The following is a 15,795-nucleotide window of genomic DNA, read 5'->3' as shown; positions in this document are numbered from 1 at the left end:
TATTTTTAATTAGTTATCGATGGTTTATAGGAAAACCACTGATTATTTTCTTGCACCCTGTTAGAGAGTCTTAATATTTCTAACAGGCATTCTGGTGGTTTATGTGTGTTTTCCAGGTATATAATTATATGCTTTGTAAAAACAGTGATGGACTCTCCTTTCTAACCAGAGTTTACTGAGCACCCTTTGTCAGTTTTAAGTCTAAGAACTCTGGCTGGTACATGGATTTCAGTGACACTGCAGAGCTGCCATCACACCCACATGTGTGAACCTCTGACACTCCTGCCACAGGGCCAAGGGTGTTACCGGAGCATCGTCATTGTTGTCTGGAGCTTGGCCCTCTTTTCCATTTGCTGCCATAATTATTTTTATTGTTTTGTTTTCCAAACACTAAACTTTAAGATGTGCATTACATCTCAAATAAGAACCATCCATAATCCTCATGCTAAAGCAGACATCCAAAACTCCCTCCAAATAAGCTTCTAACAGAACACTTCCTTGTTACCACCAAGTTCTTTTGCACAAAAATGTAGGTAATGACCTATTTCAAAGGTCATGAACAAAAAGTTTTGAGCCATAGGAATAAACGAAATACTTCCTAATAATAAATCTATGAAGGCCAGAACAAGGCAAAATTTGAGACTGAACCATAACCTCAGACCTGACACTGGCACAGACTTTTGTAGGCAGGTAGACTGAGATCAAATCTTGGCTCTTTGTTACTGATTCTGACCTTAGGTAAGTCCCTGAAATTCCCTGGGCCTCAGGTTCCCCATATATCAACAGTGAATGTTGTAAAGATAAAGAGTGATGTAAAGCAGTTGGATGGTGCTTAGTATCCGTTCATTTCTTCATTCACTCACTCACCAAAATACCATGTGCTTTCCATGTGCCAAGAACTGTGCTGGGCACTCAGGATACATGAATGAACTAGACAGACAAGATCCCTCCTCTCAGGGAACTTAGGTCTGCTGGGGGAAGTGGGCACATGATAGGTGAACAATCAAATGAAATCATTACAGACAGCAGTGAGTGCTATGAAGGAAATGAACAGAGGTGTGATGGAGACTGGCTATGGGAGGTCACCATTCAAGGAAAGCTACTCTAGAAGGGGAAGCTGAGTCTACGAATGAGTCATGGGAAAACTGGGGAAGGAGAATCTCAGGCAGAAGGAACAGCAAGAGCAAAAGCCTAAAGACAGAGAAGGGTCTGACACAACTGAGAAAAAGGAGGCCAGACGGTTGAAACAGAGAGAGTCAGGAGGAAAGAAGTGTGAACTGCAGCTGAAGAGGGAGATGGGGCTGCATTCGCAGGACCTCGCAAGGCAGGAGTGCACTTGGGTCTTAACTCTGAGACTATGTTGCTATGGCCACTGTTCTTGCAACTGAGGGTGGGAGACATTGCATTGGGTGCAGTTTAAACCAGAAGCTTGAATACATGTTCAACTATCTAATTTGCAAGAAAGTGTGCCACAGAGATCTTACTTAATGAAGCTCATTTTAAGATTGCTAAGCATTTCTGTTTAATTCAATGAACCTTCAATATCTAGACTAGACCTAACACTACGCACAAATCAATAACAACTGCACCTACTATGGGGGAGGCACTGGAGGTACCAATAAGCTGTGCCAGTGGTCCCTGCTGACAAGGAGAGCTCCTTGAGCATCTTTTCCTTTAGACATATCTCATTCCAGCCCTACTGGCTTCAGATTAAGAACCAAGGATGTAGAAGAGGCTCAGGTTGATGGTTAGGAAGGAAGTGGGCTCCAGCTATTGGAAAGACTGGGGTGGCCTATAATTAGATGCTCGACATAAAACTTCCACTGCCCAGGACCTCGGCTGTATTAGTTGTGCCAGTAAGGATCATCTCAAAGGATCCACAGCATTGCTGTTTAGGCCAAGGGGGTCTTTTGATTCTTTTATATAGTCAACAATTCATATCAAACACACAGATCTGTATTTTCATAAGTAGTATTGCATATATTTCTTATAAGGTACTCTTGCATTGTTCTTCCTTGATACGAGAGGAAAAATAATTAAAAACAGCTTACTCCAGCATTAACTCTTAGCTCTGTCAATGGAAGAGAGCCAATGTAGTATTTTTATAACTAAAGAAAACTGACTTTTGAGGCAATTTCCAGGTTATAGAATGGTAGCATTTCAAGAGGTTGTTTGCAAATTAGTTGGTTAGATCTCAGGATCTAACCTGAAACAAAATATTAAACCACAGGAAACAAGATATTATAAAAAGTGGGTGAGAGTGCTAAACCAGCTCACAAAAGCTGGCCTTACGTATGACATATTTTACATCCCAGGGTGCTGCTGGACCTGCCAGTCCTAATAATACAACAATGGTACAATGCCTTGGGTATGAATTTTCTGATAATATAGATTCATTATGCTGCTCAACATATCGGAAGGCAGGAAGGGGCCTCACCCAGGTACTTGCTATCTGTCCTAGCACGGGACTGGGTTGTCAGTGGGGAATGGGCTATAGGAAGAGGTTGGAGAAAGGGCCGTGGGGGATTAGAGGTGAAAGGCACAGGCCTCAGGTTGAAGGGAGAGTGATGGGAATGGGGCCTGGGAAAGGCAATGGCAGAATAAAGGCTAAGGGTTTTGGAGCAGGGAGAGAAAAAGAGACAGAGAAAGAGATTTTTTTTCCTTCTTTTATTCTCCCCTTCATCACCAAGATAAACAGATGGGGAGGGAGAAGAAACCACCCACTGACTGTCTATAAAAGGAGACAGATGCGAAGGTATGGAAGATGCTTTTTCTCCTCTCCTGGCTTCTTGGGGAAGGGAGACAAACATCATTTGTATGTAGGAGTGTACACAAATCCAGTTTCTATAAAAGTCCATACCTACCAATGTGCAATAATAGCTAATATCTGTTCAATATTGTAGTTGACAACTACTTTCACATTTGTTTGATCTTCACCGCCATTGACTCATATACAAATAGAGGCTCAGGCAGTATTAGAGGCAGAATTCCATGACTCTTGCTCTTTTCCCTAAAACTGGTTTTCTACCCTGACCCCATACTGGAATCTGCTGGGAAGACTGGAAAAGGCCTGATGGCGGAACCCCTACCCCCAGCCTCCACAAATTAGAATCTCTCAGGGAAGGACCAGGGCACGTGTATTTTCAAAACCCCCCAGATAGTTCTAACGTGCAGCCAACTTTGAGAACTCCTGTCCTACCCAACGGTCCTCAAACTTTAGTGTGAATGTGGATCAGCAAGGGAATTAAACATGTAGATACTGGGGCCCCAGCTCAGAGATTCGCTTTTGGCTTATGTACCAATATATGAACGCCTCTGTATCTAGGCACACAGAAGGCTTGGTCTTCCCCAACTCCTTGTAGTTGGGTATGGACATCTGAGTTGCTTCAGGCAATGAAATCTGAACTCCAAAAAGTGACACGTATCTGGGTGACAGTGTTCAACTGCTGGCATTAGACTTTATATCCCACTTGCTGACATAGAGGTTTAACCTGCACCTTCAGTTTCCTTGGAGAGTCACCCAGGGTCCACAATGGACTTTGAGTGAGAATTAAACTTTTGCTATTAAGGCAATGAAATTTTGGGTCATCTCTCTTCAGTCTCATCGCAATCTTTTGCTCTAGCCCAGTGGTCTAATATAGTGCTTTCTCATGTTACCTGCCCCTGTTCTGCTTAGGGAATATCGACTCGTCTTTTAAGATCTAGGTCACACATCTCCTCCTTCAAAAAGCTTCTATTGTTTTTCTTTGGTTCATGGATGAGAGATCCTGGATTCTGAACCACTCAAGATCCTCCAAATATACATTTTCAAGCCTCCTGTCCTTGCTGAAGTGGATTACCAAGCTGAGAAGGCCGTCCGTCCATGGTGGTGGAACCCAGATTAAAAATGCGTTCTTCTGGGGTGCCCACTTCAGCTTCCTCAGGCAGAACACGGCCCAACCTGGCCCTTCCTGACACCGGTTTATTTATAACTCAGTCATTTATTCAATATTTGAATGGGCTGCATTCTGTTGTAATGGTTTGCAGGTCTATTCCTCACCCCCATCACTTAAAAGGCTCTGAGGGCAGAGACTGGTCTTGTCTATCTCTGATGCTCAGCACAGCCCTCTGCAGTGAGCCCTCACATTCAATCATGATATTAAAAAAATAAGAAAAGTCAACTCAAATTGGACCGAAGAGTCCTTCAGTATAATATCCTCTTTCCCTAAGGTCTCTAAAAAGTTTTTTTTGCTTTTTTTTTTTTTGAAAAGATATGATTTTCTTCCATCTGTCACCTGGGTGGTTAATCCTAAAGCCATTTAGTTCCAATAGCTCTAGTTTCTCAATTAGGAATACTTAGTTTAACTATCTAATTATTTTCTCATTTTTTATACATTTCTAACCTGTGTTCTCACTTAGATTCTCAATTCATTAGAATCAAAAGGGAATTAGGAGTGAACTCTTCGCATATAAATCTCTATAAATAGTCCCCACATGTGATCAACCTCTCCCTGAACCCTTCACATGAAGGAAAAGCAACCCATTTATACCTTATTTTAAACAGTGTCGGGGGTATCCACGTAGCAAGTGGGAACGTGAATTCCTCAGCAAGTGACCGTGCTGTTCACACTCTGTACTTCTGTGACATGGGCCGAGCCCCCGCCACAGGGAGCTGAGACCTTCTTTTTCCGCCCTCTGGTGCCTCACCCGGCTGCCAACCTTTCCACATGGTGATTCCAACTGCTCTCTGTACCTCCTAAATCTCACTGCTCACAATAGAGAACAACATCCCAGGTATCCCATAACTGTTACTAAAGGGGCAGACTGTGTTTCCTCTGCTTTGGGTACAGTAATTCTAACAGGAAAGCTCAACTTTTTGGCTTTGCTGGAGTAGCAGGTTCCATAAGACCACTTCCCAACAGGCAGAGTGGGGATCCTCTGACCCACACTCCTGAGCATCGAGATGTGTGGCTTACCCCGTCAAGGCCTTTTACATGTTTCAGCTCTAACCATATCTTTGCCACCAACGGGCTGAGGTCTTCTTGGTCTTTCAGATACCATTTCTTACATGTATGTTACTGCTTTCTTTCTCTCTTTGTAAATCGAAATGAAAGATTGATATAACAAATAGAACTTAGTACGCATGTGACACTGTTCAAGCACTTTACATATGTCATCTTGTTTAATTCTCACGATGACCCTATGAGGTAGGCTCTGTTATCTCCACTTTGCAGATGAGAGAACTGAGGCACATAGTGGTTAGGTAACTCGCCAAAGGCCACAGTCCCCAAGGGACACAGTTAAGACTTGAACCCAGGCCATCGGGCTCTAGACTCTACTGTAACCACTGTGCCATCAGATTCTAATGATTTTAGCTACCTTTCCATCAAGCTAAACTTTTTTAAATAGATGAAAAAGGCATAATTCCCTTCCCTGCTAATGAGAAGATGAAATCAAGTAAAACATAAGCTCTGAGAATAACGTGAGAATTTGTAACCTGGTAACCACCCCCATTAGATATACACCCCAGGCAGCTGGCAAACAGGGAACACCATACATAATAAAGCAAAAGAGTGGGAGAACTGTGTTTTTATCCACATGGATTTTTGTGACTTTGGAGCCTTATAGGTTTAGTCCCCTGTGTTTCATAAACTTAGTAACAGCCATTTTAGATAAATCTGTGAAAAGATTATTTCAGGAAGCACCTATCTGTGACTAAATTTAGACAAAACATTTACAATAATAATAATCTATATGCTTCAGAACAAAGACCATGCACAGTCTTCCTCAGCTGGCTACTGCCTTCTTCCAGCCTCACCTCATACTCCTACGAGATATGTCCTCTCCCCCAAAGTCGGCCTGTCTAACTCCATCTCGGCCTCTAAAACTCAGTTTGAGTCACTTCCTTTGAGAAGCCTTCCCTGAAACCTCCCAAAGAACAAATTTGGGTTCCCTCTCCCCGTCCATGGCACCTGTGCAGCTACCCGACAGCACGTGTGCCCGTGTGCTGTATGAGATCGTGATTATTTGTTAGCCAGACAGTTCTGCTCTAAGAAGATGAGATTCTTAAGGGCAGAAATGATGTGTTAGTTGTTCCTCTGGTACTCAGCACATTGTAGAAATGGAGTCAGTCTTCGTTGAATGGAAGAATAAATGTATAAGGGAAGATTCCACGGTTTTGTGTTAAGAACATGTAATTAAAGAAAAGCTTATATACGCAAATGCATACACCCAGAGGAATGCTTACACATGCATATGCATATAGACACATGTATGTGTCCATGCTTTGCTTTAAGATGTATACCTAATTTTTAATGGCATGGAGAATTAAAAACCTATGAAAGGAAACAAAAGCAAAAACAAAACAAAAAAAGGCTATGGAAGTTCCCAATGTGTCTTGAGTAGAACTGAGGCCCTCCAGTTTGTTTCATCTTATCCATTTCCCCTCCTTGTTTAGTGCTGGTATGTTCTGGTATTTAAGAAACGTTTTAGTCAGTGCAACCTGGTAATAAAATGGCCAGATGTGTGAGATCACCTTCCATTACGCATTCTGATAAGGGAACTGGATCATAACTTTGAAGACAGGAAGCTAAGAAGACTCAGAATGAATCAGTAAGTCAAACAGTTGTTGAGCCTGCTAAGGAGGATACCCGAACCTGACTGGATTAAAATATCTAAAGGTCCCTTCATTAGTAAATAACCAGACACTTCAGCCTGTTCCCCAAACTCGGCTTGGGCTCTCAGAAAACAAAGCTGATGCTTTACCCAAAAGCCACCGTGTTCATTACAGTAAGGCTAACAAAAAAGAGGATGCTTCAAGGTGATGGCCCAAGTTCCTGGGTGAATTCCATCGGGACTTAGTAAAATGTGGTCAAGGACTAAGAGTGCACTTTTCTGGGCCACGCTTACCCATTGTCCTAGAAAGCAGTACATATACTCCTTAACAACATATGTGGCCATCTCATCTCACACACTCTAACATTCAGTATTGATGCTCTCAGAAATATGCCAACTTGATAGATTAAACATGTAATATATCTGTCTTTCCTAGGGGAGTGGAAGGATTTTGAGAACAGGCCCTTTGTTGTGATCAGGGCCTGGCATATAATAAGTGCTCAAATAAATATGTGTTGATTGAATGAACGATATAATGAATCAGTCTGGATTAGGGATGCTGGTCTTTGCCTCTTCCAGCTCTAATAAGGGACTCTGCCCTGCTCAAGACCTGTGCTGCACTTAGGCATCTTGTTATCCTGCAGCCTTCCCCTCCCAAACCTGCCAAAGTTGCTAGGTGACCACTGGACCAAGGAAGGCAAGCCAATCTGATCCTCTCCTGAGACTCTGAGCTAAGAGGCACATAACTAAAATGAGTTGGTATTATTTTCATGGTAGGTACAGAGTAAATGGCCACAAACTGCTGTAGCCAAGATATCTGCAGTCACCCTGGCTCCTGCATGCCCCATGGCCAGGCTGCTCAGGATTGCTGTAGATTCTCCAAGGGCCGACTCTTTAAAATCAAGCCCCCTTTAGGCTGATGTGATGTGTGGTCAATTCTGCTTTTGCAATACGAGGATCCTGGCAGAGATACCCTCTTTGCCCACTTCACAGATGATAGCTACAGCCCAGGAGAGTGATCGATCAGATGGAAAACCAGCCCAGCACCATGGGTCATACTGAGCAAGATGCAATTTAACAAAGAGAATTGAAAGTATACAGGATATTGTAGAAGCAGGTGTTTTCTTCAAAGAACTTCATCTTGGTAGATCACAGCTTTGTCTATGATTTACTTTGATATGTAAAAATCAACATTATCTGCCGGGCCCTATGCCCTGTAATGGGGTCATGTTTAATTCTCATATGAACCTGTGGGTCCCAGCACAATGCCTCAGGTGAGAGAGTAATTAATGTGTGCTAAATAAACGTCAAAAACTAAAAAGTGAGAGAACAGCATGGCTTCCATAGGTCTAGAGTTTTTAAAATCCATGAGGTGCGTCACTTGCCTTGCTTCCTTCAAAGACGTAGATGCTCTCTTCACTGAGCTTGACTTACACCGAGCCCCTGCTTTACTCAATCCATCCTCTCCTTTCCTTTGCTAAAGCATCTTGATCAATGCCCTCAGCATGCAAAAGCTCAGTTAGTTGACTACTCTAATTGGCTATTCTAGTTTACCAACCCTTTTTCTGTTTTTACCAGTTAAGCTGTATATTTACCAAGAGGACATTTGTGTTTGTTCCCAAGCCTGTTTATGTCAATTGCACTCATTATTGTATTTACGTAATTTAATTACTTATTATGTAAACTAATGACATGCCTATGCATAAGGAAAGAGCTGTTGTTTCTATTATAAGTTGAGTATTGGAAAGACTTGTTTGATAAAGGTGAGTAGATTAAAAGAACTGCTGTCAAATTAGAGATGACTAGAACAACTATAAAAGTCTAAGAGTCTGTATGGGGGTATTGAAAGGTCTAGAAAGATTTATGGCACTCTGCAAGTGTCTAAATTCTTACACTAAAGAAATCAAATCTGGAAATTATAAAGAATGCAATGTGGGTACAGCTTATAGAAGTAAAATGATGCAGAATACCTATATATGAACATTAATAACTAAAACGAGAGTATCATGGAACAATCAATACCTGTCCTTCCTTTACGTAATGTACTCTGAAATTCTCTATTTTAAGCTATTCAATCTCATTTAAAAAATGTTAGTCGAGACCCACTAAAGTGATTTTGTGACTCAGTTTGAAAAGACACTGCCTTAGTCCTACTCCTTAATTTTATTGGTGGGGAACTGAGGTTCAGGGGGATTTAAGAGAACTACACTAAAGTCACACGGCTAGTGAGTCAGAATTATGGTCCCTGTTTCCACATTCTATGGCCTGTCTACTACCCTGAGAGACCTTTCTTCTGACCTAGCAGTTTCCTTTGCAAAAAGTAGGTGAAATGAGGAATTGGATGACGAGGATAAACTCTAGAAAAACTCTAGGAAAAGAGAGAATCCCTTCTTTTTTCCTGAGGCTCCACATTCCTGTAAGCAAAGAAGCAAGTCCCAGCACACACAGATATATGTGCTTTTATCTCCAAACTAAGACACACAAAGTGTCTTGTGCTGTAGACACAGTTGGAACAGTGAACCGTGTACCTGGGCAGTACACGTGAGCCTTCTAATTTTAGAATGACTGCAGCTCCACGTGGGAAAACTCCAGACAATGGAATGAGGAAGCAGTTTGCAATTCTGAAAAGCTTTTGTTTGGTGAGATGAGCAATAAACAGATCTGTGGCTTGCTGGCTGACCTGTGTTCTACCTGTTTTCCAAACAAATAACGCTTTCCAAGACCTTTTCCTATAATCTGCTTTGCCCTCCCTCTGTGCACCTCCAGCCCAAACTTGCCCTCTCAATACAGTTAAACTCAATGTCCCCACAGAAATCTGACCACGATTTCCCCAAGCAAGCTAATGGTGACCTTCCCCATGAATAACGCCACTGTGAATTTTCCACGTTCTTTCATGAAACCAAATTAAGTAAGCCTTTAAACATTCCCCAACTCTATGTGGCTATCATTAGACACGGGCTAGAGCAAGGAGCAGTAGTTCAGAAGTTTAAAGAGCCGCTCTTAGTATCAAGATCGTGCAAGGCAGATAGCAGAGGGAAGCCCGGCGCCCAGTTTCCAGGTGCCCGAGCAAGGCCCGCACCACACCCCTCAGTCATTAGAGCGAGTCACATGAAAACACGAGAACCAGACGGGCAGCCTGGGAACTGTGCAACATTTTGGAGAGTTAAGCAAGGAGCCACCCAAAAACTTAACCGGGTGCATTCTGTCCCTTTTAAGGGATATTAAAAGGTGCCTTTTGAAGATAGGTCATAGCTCCTTCCTCAGGAGGGTATGACAGATGTTCTAAGTTGTAAGTGCTGTCACCCTCACCTTGCCTCCAGCTAATGTTTCCCTGCATGCTTCACAAATCGACAACCAGATAAAATTTTCTTGTCCTAACCCTTTGACTATTGATTTCGCTCCAGCAGCAATTGTTTTCTAAATCATGCACTAAGCAGTCAGCCCAGGCTGCCTTATGTCGTTATCACATTATGGGTTCTCACGCTATCTTTTCACCTATATGGTGGGATCCTTGAGGACAAGGACAGAGAGGGACTGCCTCTTTGTGTAGTCCCAGCAACTAGACTGTAGGGACCTGAATGTAAAATAGCGTCTGGTTCCAAGAGAATTAAATACATGGCAGTCACACTACCACTTCCCTACCTTGGGTGTGTGGCAAGCACTGCCAATTGATCACTTTATTTCCTAACAGCCCGAAGGCAACCTCATAATCCTTCTCAACAAAGCCCTCCAAGTAGTCTCCACCAATCTATCGGAGAGGTCATGCGAAAAATCTTAACAGGCTATTCCTGATTCAAGTCCAACAGATGAGGAAGCTCAGATCCAAACAGGAGCCAGATGAATAACTTGTTCAGGGACCTAGTAAAACAGACCAGATCGGCCCAACACCCAGGATTCCCAACCTAACCATCTAAGGCATGTATCCCTCTAAGTCCCACACAAAGTGGATGTCTAAGAAGCATTTGCTGATGATAATAATGCCAGTTTCCTATGCCTCTGGCATCATCTACCCTCCATATCTGGGCATCTAACAGAGAGGAAGAAACTAATAAAACCTCAAAAAGAAAGGCCAGTTAACTGTCAAATAATAAGAACATGGAACTTTTTTTTTTTTCAAAGAGCACAGGAAAGCCACGTGGGATCAGCCCCTGTTCTTTTAAGCTCACGTACCGCACTTGATTGGCACATGAAGTTTGCAATTTCTCCTCTATGCTGTTCCCTCAAAATGTTTAAGTTTAATCCTGAATATGCCTGCAGTCTTCCTGCTCCAGCACTGTCATTCAGGAATGTATCGAATCCTTCTTACATCCATTATTCTCATTCTCATCAACTCCTTATGGCTTTGGTCCTAAAATGACCCATCTTTACATCTAAATGGATAGTTCTTGGATTTAGTAAATGGGCCCACCAACACCCAGAGCATAAAGGGTTAGAAGGGATGCAGATGTGAAAATCAATCACCCAGTATATAAATGAGCGCATTTTACAAAAACAGTGTTTTCACCTTAATATAAAATAATACACGTAGAAAGAAAAATGTGAAAACATTAAAGGAAACGAAAATTAAATGAAGTGCCACAAAATCGAATGCAGCATCATCCACCCTTCATATTTAAGCATCTGACAAAAAGAAAGAATTACTGTTGCTTTTGTTGGTATAATGGAACTATGGTTTTGTTTTTAAAAGTCCTCATCTGTTAGATATAATATACACAAGAGAAATAAGCTTTGCTTTAAAATATCCCAGCAAAAGGAAAAATAAAAACTATGGGAGAATAGATAAAAGAAAAATGGCAGAGCAATGCTAATTGTTGACGCTAGGTGATGGGTATATGGGAATTGATTTCACTATTATTTCTTTTCCATATGTAAAGATTTCCATAATGAACATTAACAAATAGTTTTAATTACTGAATTAGCCAAGAGTTAAAACACACACACACTCCAGTGCTGGGGTAGCCACTCCAGTGCTGGGGTAGTGAGTGTGGTTGGTGGGGGTGGTCCCCAGTTTGAGCTGCATCCACCACAGGATTTCAGCAATGTCTGGTGAGAAAAGAATAGGGATGGTGGTGGTCAAGGCCTACCAGAGCCTGAAGAATCTTCTAGGAGACAGGAAGTTCACCCTAAAGGAAGAGAAAGTTAAGCAAAGAAGCCAGATTAAGTCTCAAGGCCCTAGACCTTGGAAGGGTCTCTATGACACAGTCATCACACTTTGGACTTGTCTCCTAGCCCATGGGTTCATGTCTGGATCCAATGGGGCAGAACAGAGAATTAATAAAAATAGAAAGAGTTAGTCCGTTAACCTCTCTGGCATAAGTCCCATAGCTCGGTAACCCGTCAAATAGATCATTGCAGAGGACAGATAGGCTGTCCACTTCCCTTCTCCACAGACCACCAACCAACTCCAAGATCTCAAAGCCCCCTGGACACTAGAATTTGTGGCACTGCCCCTGCTCTCACCCACCACGTTGGGTCATAGGGTGGCATTCAGCCTGTTACAGGGTGATATGCAACATAGCAGGGTATAACTACCGTTCCCTGAAGAAACATCATAATGAGGAGAGTGGGCCTCAGGTACCCGTTCATATCGGAGACATTTCCACAGAAGCACGTCCAGAAAGGAAAGATGGAACAGAGGTTGCCACCACTGCAGCAAGGGCAGTTGTTCTGAGTATATATAGCAGGTCTCCCCATGTCTGCCCAGAGGAGACTGGAAAACCTCAACACACCGTACCTGAGGGAACAGGCTCAGGTACAACACCCATAGGCCTTCCACGTCTATATGAATGGATGGCGATTGGAAGGAAAGATCAAATAACCAATAGTACCCATGATGGTAGCCTCAGCATTTGCCATCACTGCAACCTGTCATCTGCAAGCATCACCTTCGCCTAACAGGTACTACAGTGATGACCAGGAGGGGCTGAGGATTCTTCTGGGGGTAAATGGACCCCAGGAAAGAGGTCAGGACAATTGTGAGAACAGTACAGTGGGAGATCACTAAGCTATCCCCCTCCTCATATATTTATATCTGAGCCCTTTGTGATGTGGGAGGTAATTAAAAAGTGAAAGAACTGCTTTATGAAGACTCTGGTAGACCCTGGACCCCCGAAGCACTGCTCTGGGATGGATACACCTTTCCACCCTCAGCCCCAACAAAGCATAACACAGGAGAAGAGAGGCATTTTCTTCTGTGGCATCATGGATCATCAAGTGGACAGTTAAGCGTTCAAGAACATCAAAGATAACAGTTCCAAGGGGAGACCGTGGGGCTGCAGAAGCAGTGGTACCCTGTGGGAGTGGCAGTATCACCTGTGGTGTATTCGAAGGGAAAGGTCTGGCAGAGCAGAAGAGCAAAGTACCATGACAGCATGTAGTTGATTAGAGAATTTGTGAATACATAAGAAACACCCACCCCCTGCACTGACACGGCCCTGAAATGACTAGGGAGACGGACAAATCAGGGCCTGCTGGTACTTTGCTTTCCCCTCCATGTCAATGAGGGAAACTGGCAGATTCATGCATTGCTGGTGTCAAATCAGCTCAAATTCACTTGGAAAGATATTCGGCAATTTGTACCAAGGGTCTTAAATATATTTATTCTTATTCCCGGAGATATAGCCTAAGGAAAGAATCCAAAAGAAAGAAAAAGCTTCTAGGTATAAGGTGTAGCATCGTAACTTAAGCTGGAGGCAACATAAATATCCAATGGTGAATGCTTAATTCAATTACCTGTGTCAATTTTAATGGAACATCATGACATTTTAAAAGGATAAATTTTAAGACTTTTTAGCAACATGGAAAAAAGCACAACTCCAAACCGTGAATTTAAAAAGCAGGAATCAAAATATTTTCCTCACTATGACTAATTGTATAAAAATATTAGTGCACATGGACAAAGGCTAAAAGCAATGTGCAAATGTAACAGTGATGCTTCTGTAGTACTCTGACCATGAGTGGTTCGCCTCCTACGTTCCCCAAACTCTCTAATCTGTTGATCTAGGATCTTTAAAATGAAATAAAGAAAATATTACTACAAATGTCAAAAGATAAATCAGAAAATAACTAAATGAAGATCACAAGGCAGAAGCAGAAGAAAGGGTTAAAAAATCTGGGCTTTTCTTTGGATGGATTAATACATGAGCTAGAAAAGTGGGGATGACTCCGAGCTCTCGGGTCCTGCAGACTGTTTTGCAGCACCCTGGCCCACGGTGATTGTCTGAAGAGAGATAGGAGAGGGTGAGCCCTGAGCAAGCAGTTGGCCTCCAGTTAAGCTCTCCCAGGATCATGACCTTAACCGCTGAGACAAAGAGCAGAGAAGGTTCAGGGCCCCAGAAGGAAGTTTAGAGCACGGGCTCCACAAACCAGCCATGGCCTGCTTCCTTCCCATGCCCCACATGCCATCCCATGCCGAGGGGATGAGGGGGCAGGACTTACCGCTCAAGGCGGATGTGGTGTTCTCCAGGGCCTGGCACACAGCCAACAAAAGACCTGTGGGGGAAAGAAGGGAGAGAGGTAAGAGTCAGTTCAGCATACGACTTTTAGGATTTGAGGGCAAACCTCCAGAAAGGTAAAGACTGGGTAGTTTTACCAGGTGGCCAACAGTCAAGCCTGGCTACATTATCAGTTAAAATGAAAATACGAGACCCCTTGTTCAAAAAGGAAAACAGTGCCATTAAATGTACTAAATATAAAGCTTTTTTCTTTCTTTCATAGTCTCTCTCTCCACCTGTCAATGTGTTTTTTGTTTTTTGAATACCCTATAAATATGTCTATTGTGGTAACCTATCCGTAAAATTTACTATTTTAACCCTTTTTAAGTGTACAGTTCAGTGGCATTAAGTTCATTTACATTGTTGTATATGACATGTTTTTTTATATGCTGTTTATATCATGTTTTCTTCGAAGTATGAGGATGATTGCAAGGTGAGCACAGCCCCCACAGGCACAGGGGCCCCCAGTGACAAAGTATGCAAGTGCACATGTGACCACCAACTGCCAGGTTTCCCCTTTGGCCAGCAGCTGGACAGCTATGCCATGACCTGGCCAGGGGCAGGGAAGTCTAGTCAGGTATTTCTTCTTTCCAGGGACCAAACGCCCCAACCAGAGGTGGACAGGTGACTCCCAAGGGTATTACAACCTCCAAGTCAGGATGTACCAGGAACCTGGTTCAGGGATAGTGGAGAGGCTCACGCCCACCTAGTCACCCACTGAACATGCCTCGGAGCTGTCATCTCTGGATGGGGACAGCTGCCACCAAACCCTGACCCGAGATACTGCAGGTGCACGCACCTAACTCCAACCTTTCTTGTGTCCAGGTTCCGCCAGGGTCGGAGTATGGCAGGGGCAAGAACCCACCCAGGGTGGGCAGGAGGCAGTGATAGGTGGGGTCACGTGCCCCCAGTGCACACTCCATTGCCCCACTGGACCTCACTTACAAGACACAAAGTCAAAGATAAAACTACTAAGAATTTCAAGACTGCAACGATACAGCATTAACTCCAAGCTCGGGGCCCATCTCTGTGCGACCCTGTGACTATACAGGTTGTATGCTGATGAAGCCACCCCTGCTGGCGGATGACCTTAGGTACCCTCACATTACAGTACTAGCGGTTTCTGGAAACACTGCAACAAATTTCCAATGAAGAAGGAACCTCTTGTGAGTTATGCAATCAGCATAAACTCAGTTAGAATGACTTCCTAAAACTGAAGTGCAAAGTGATGCCACAGTGGCCACACAGAGGCCAGGACACCTATGAGTTAGCCCGGAAGGCAGGTGAACCAAGTCACACAAAACAAGTGGAGTTCTTGGCTGTGACCCCTCCGCTGCACAGGACCAGGGCAAAGCCCGCCATTCAGGTTGTGACGGCTCCTTTCCCCTTGCACTCAGGGTGACATAGAAGCCCTTGGTTCTCAGGAGAGAAACACACTTAAAACAGATAAAGCAATCATGCCCACGACTTTCCTTTAGGCCTTTGAAGTGAGAAACATCACAAATACTTCAGGCCACTTTTACTGGAGGTTTGGCATGGATTTCCCAAAGGCTCCTATGAAGTCCTGAACCAGATATTCGAGCTGGAGCAGGGAGTAGGGGGCAAGGAACGAAAATTAGTAAAACTCCCATGTCTTCCCTGTGCAATTCTTTCTTGCTGCTCAGTAGACACTAATTTTGGAAGCATGGCTCTTAGGGTTTCCCTGGAC

At 43.3% G+C, this 15,795-nt stretch overlaps 1 protein-coding gene across 2 annotated transcripts in view; it reads right to left on the bottom strand.

Moving 5' to 3' along the window:
* TGFA (transforming growth factor alpha) overlaps nucleotides 1–15,795 on the bottom strand; it is a 93,129-nt gene that overhangs the window by 45,981 nt on the left and 31,353 nt on the right. For both annotated transcript variants that reach the window (XM_006909509.3, XM_015587640.2), the window contains exon 2: nucleotides 14,032–14,085. In XM_006909509.3, coding sequence (XP_006909571.1) covers nucleotides 14,032–14,085 — 54 coding nt within the window. The remainder of the gene's footprint in view (nucleotides 1–14,031; nucleotides 14,086–15,795) is intronic.

Source organism: Pteropus alecto, unplaced genomic scaffold (assembly GCF_000325575.1).
Source record: "Pteropus alecto unplaced genomic scaffold, ASM32557v1 scaffold131, whole genome shotgun sequence".
Taxonomy (NCBI): domain Eukaryota; kingdom Metazoa; phylum Chordata; class Mammalia; order Chiroptera; family Pteropodidae; genus Pteropus; species Pteropus alecto.
This window is presented reverse-complemented; position numbering and strand designations above follow the sequence as displayed.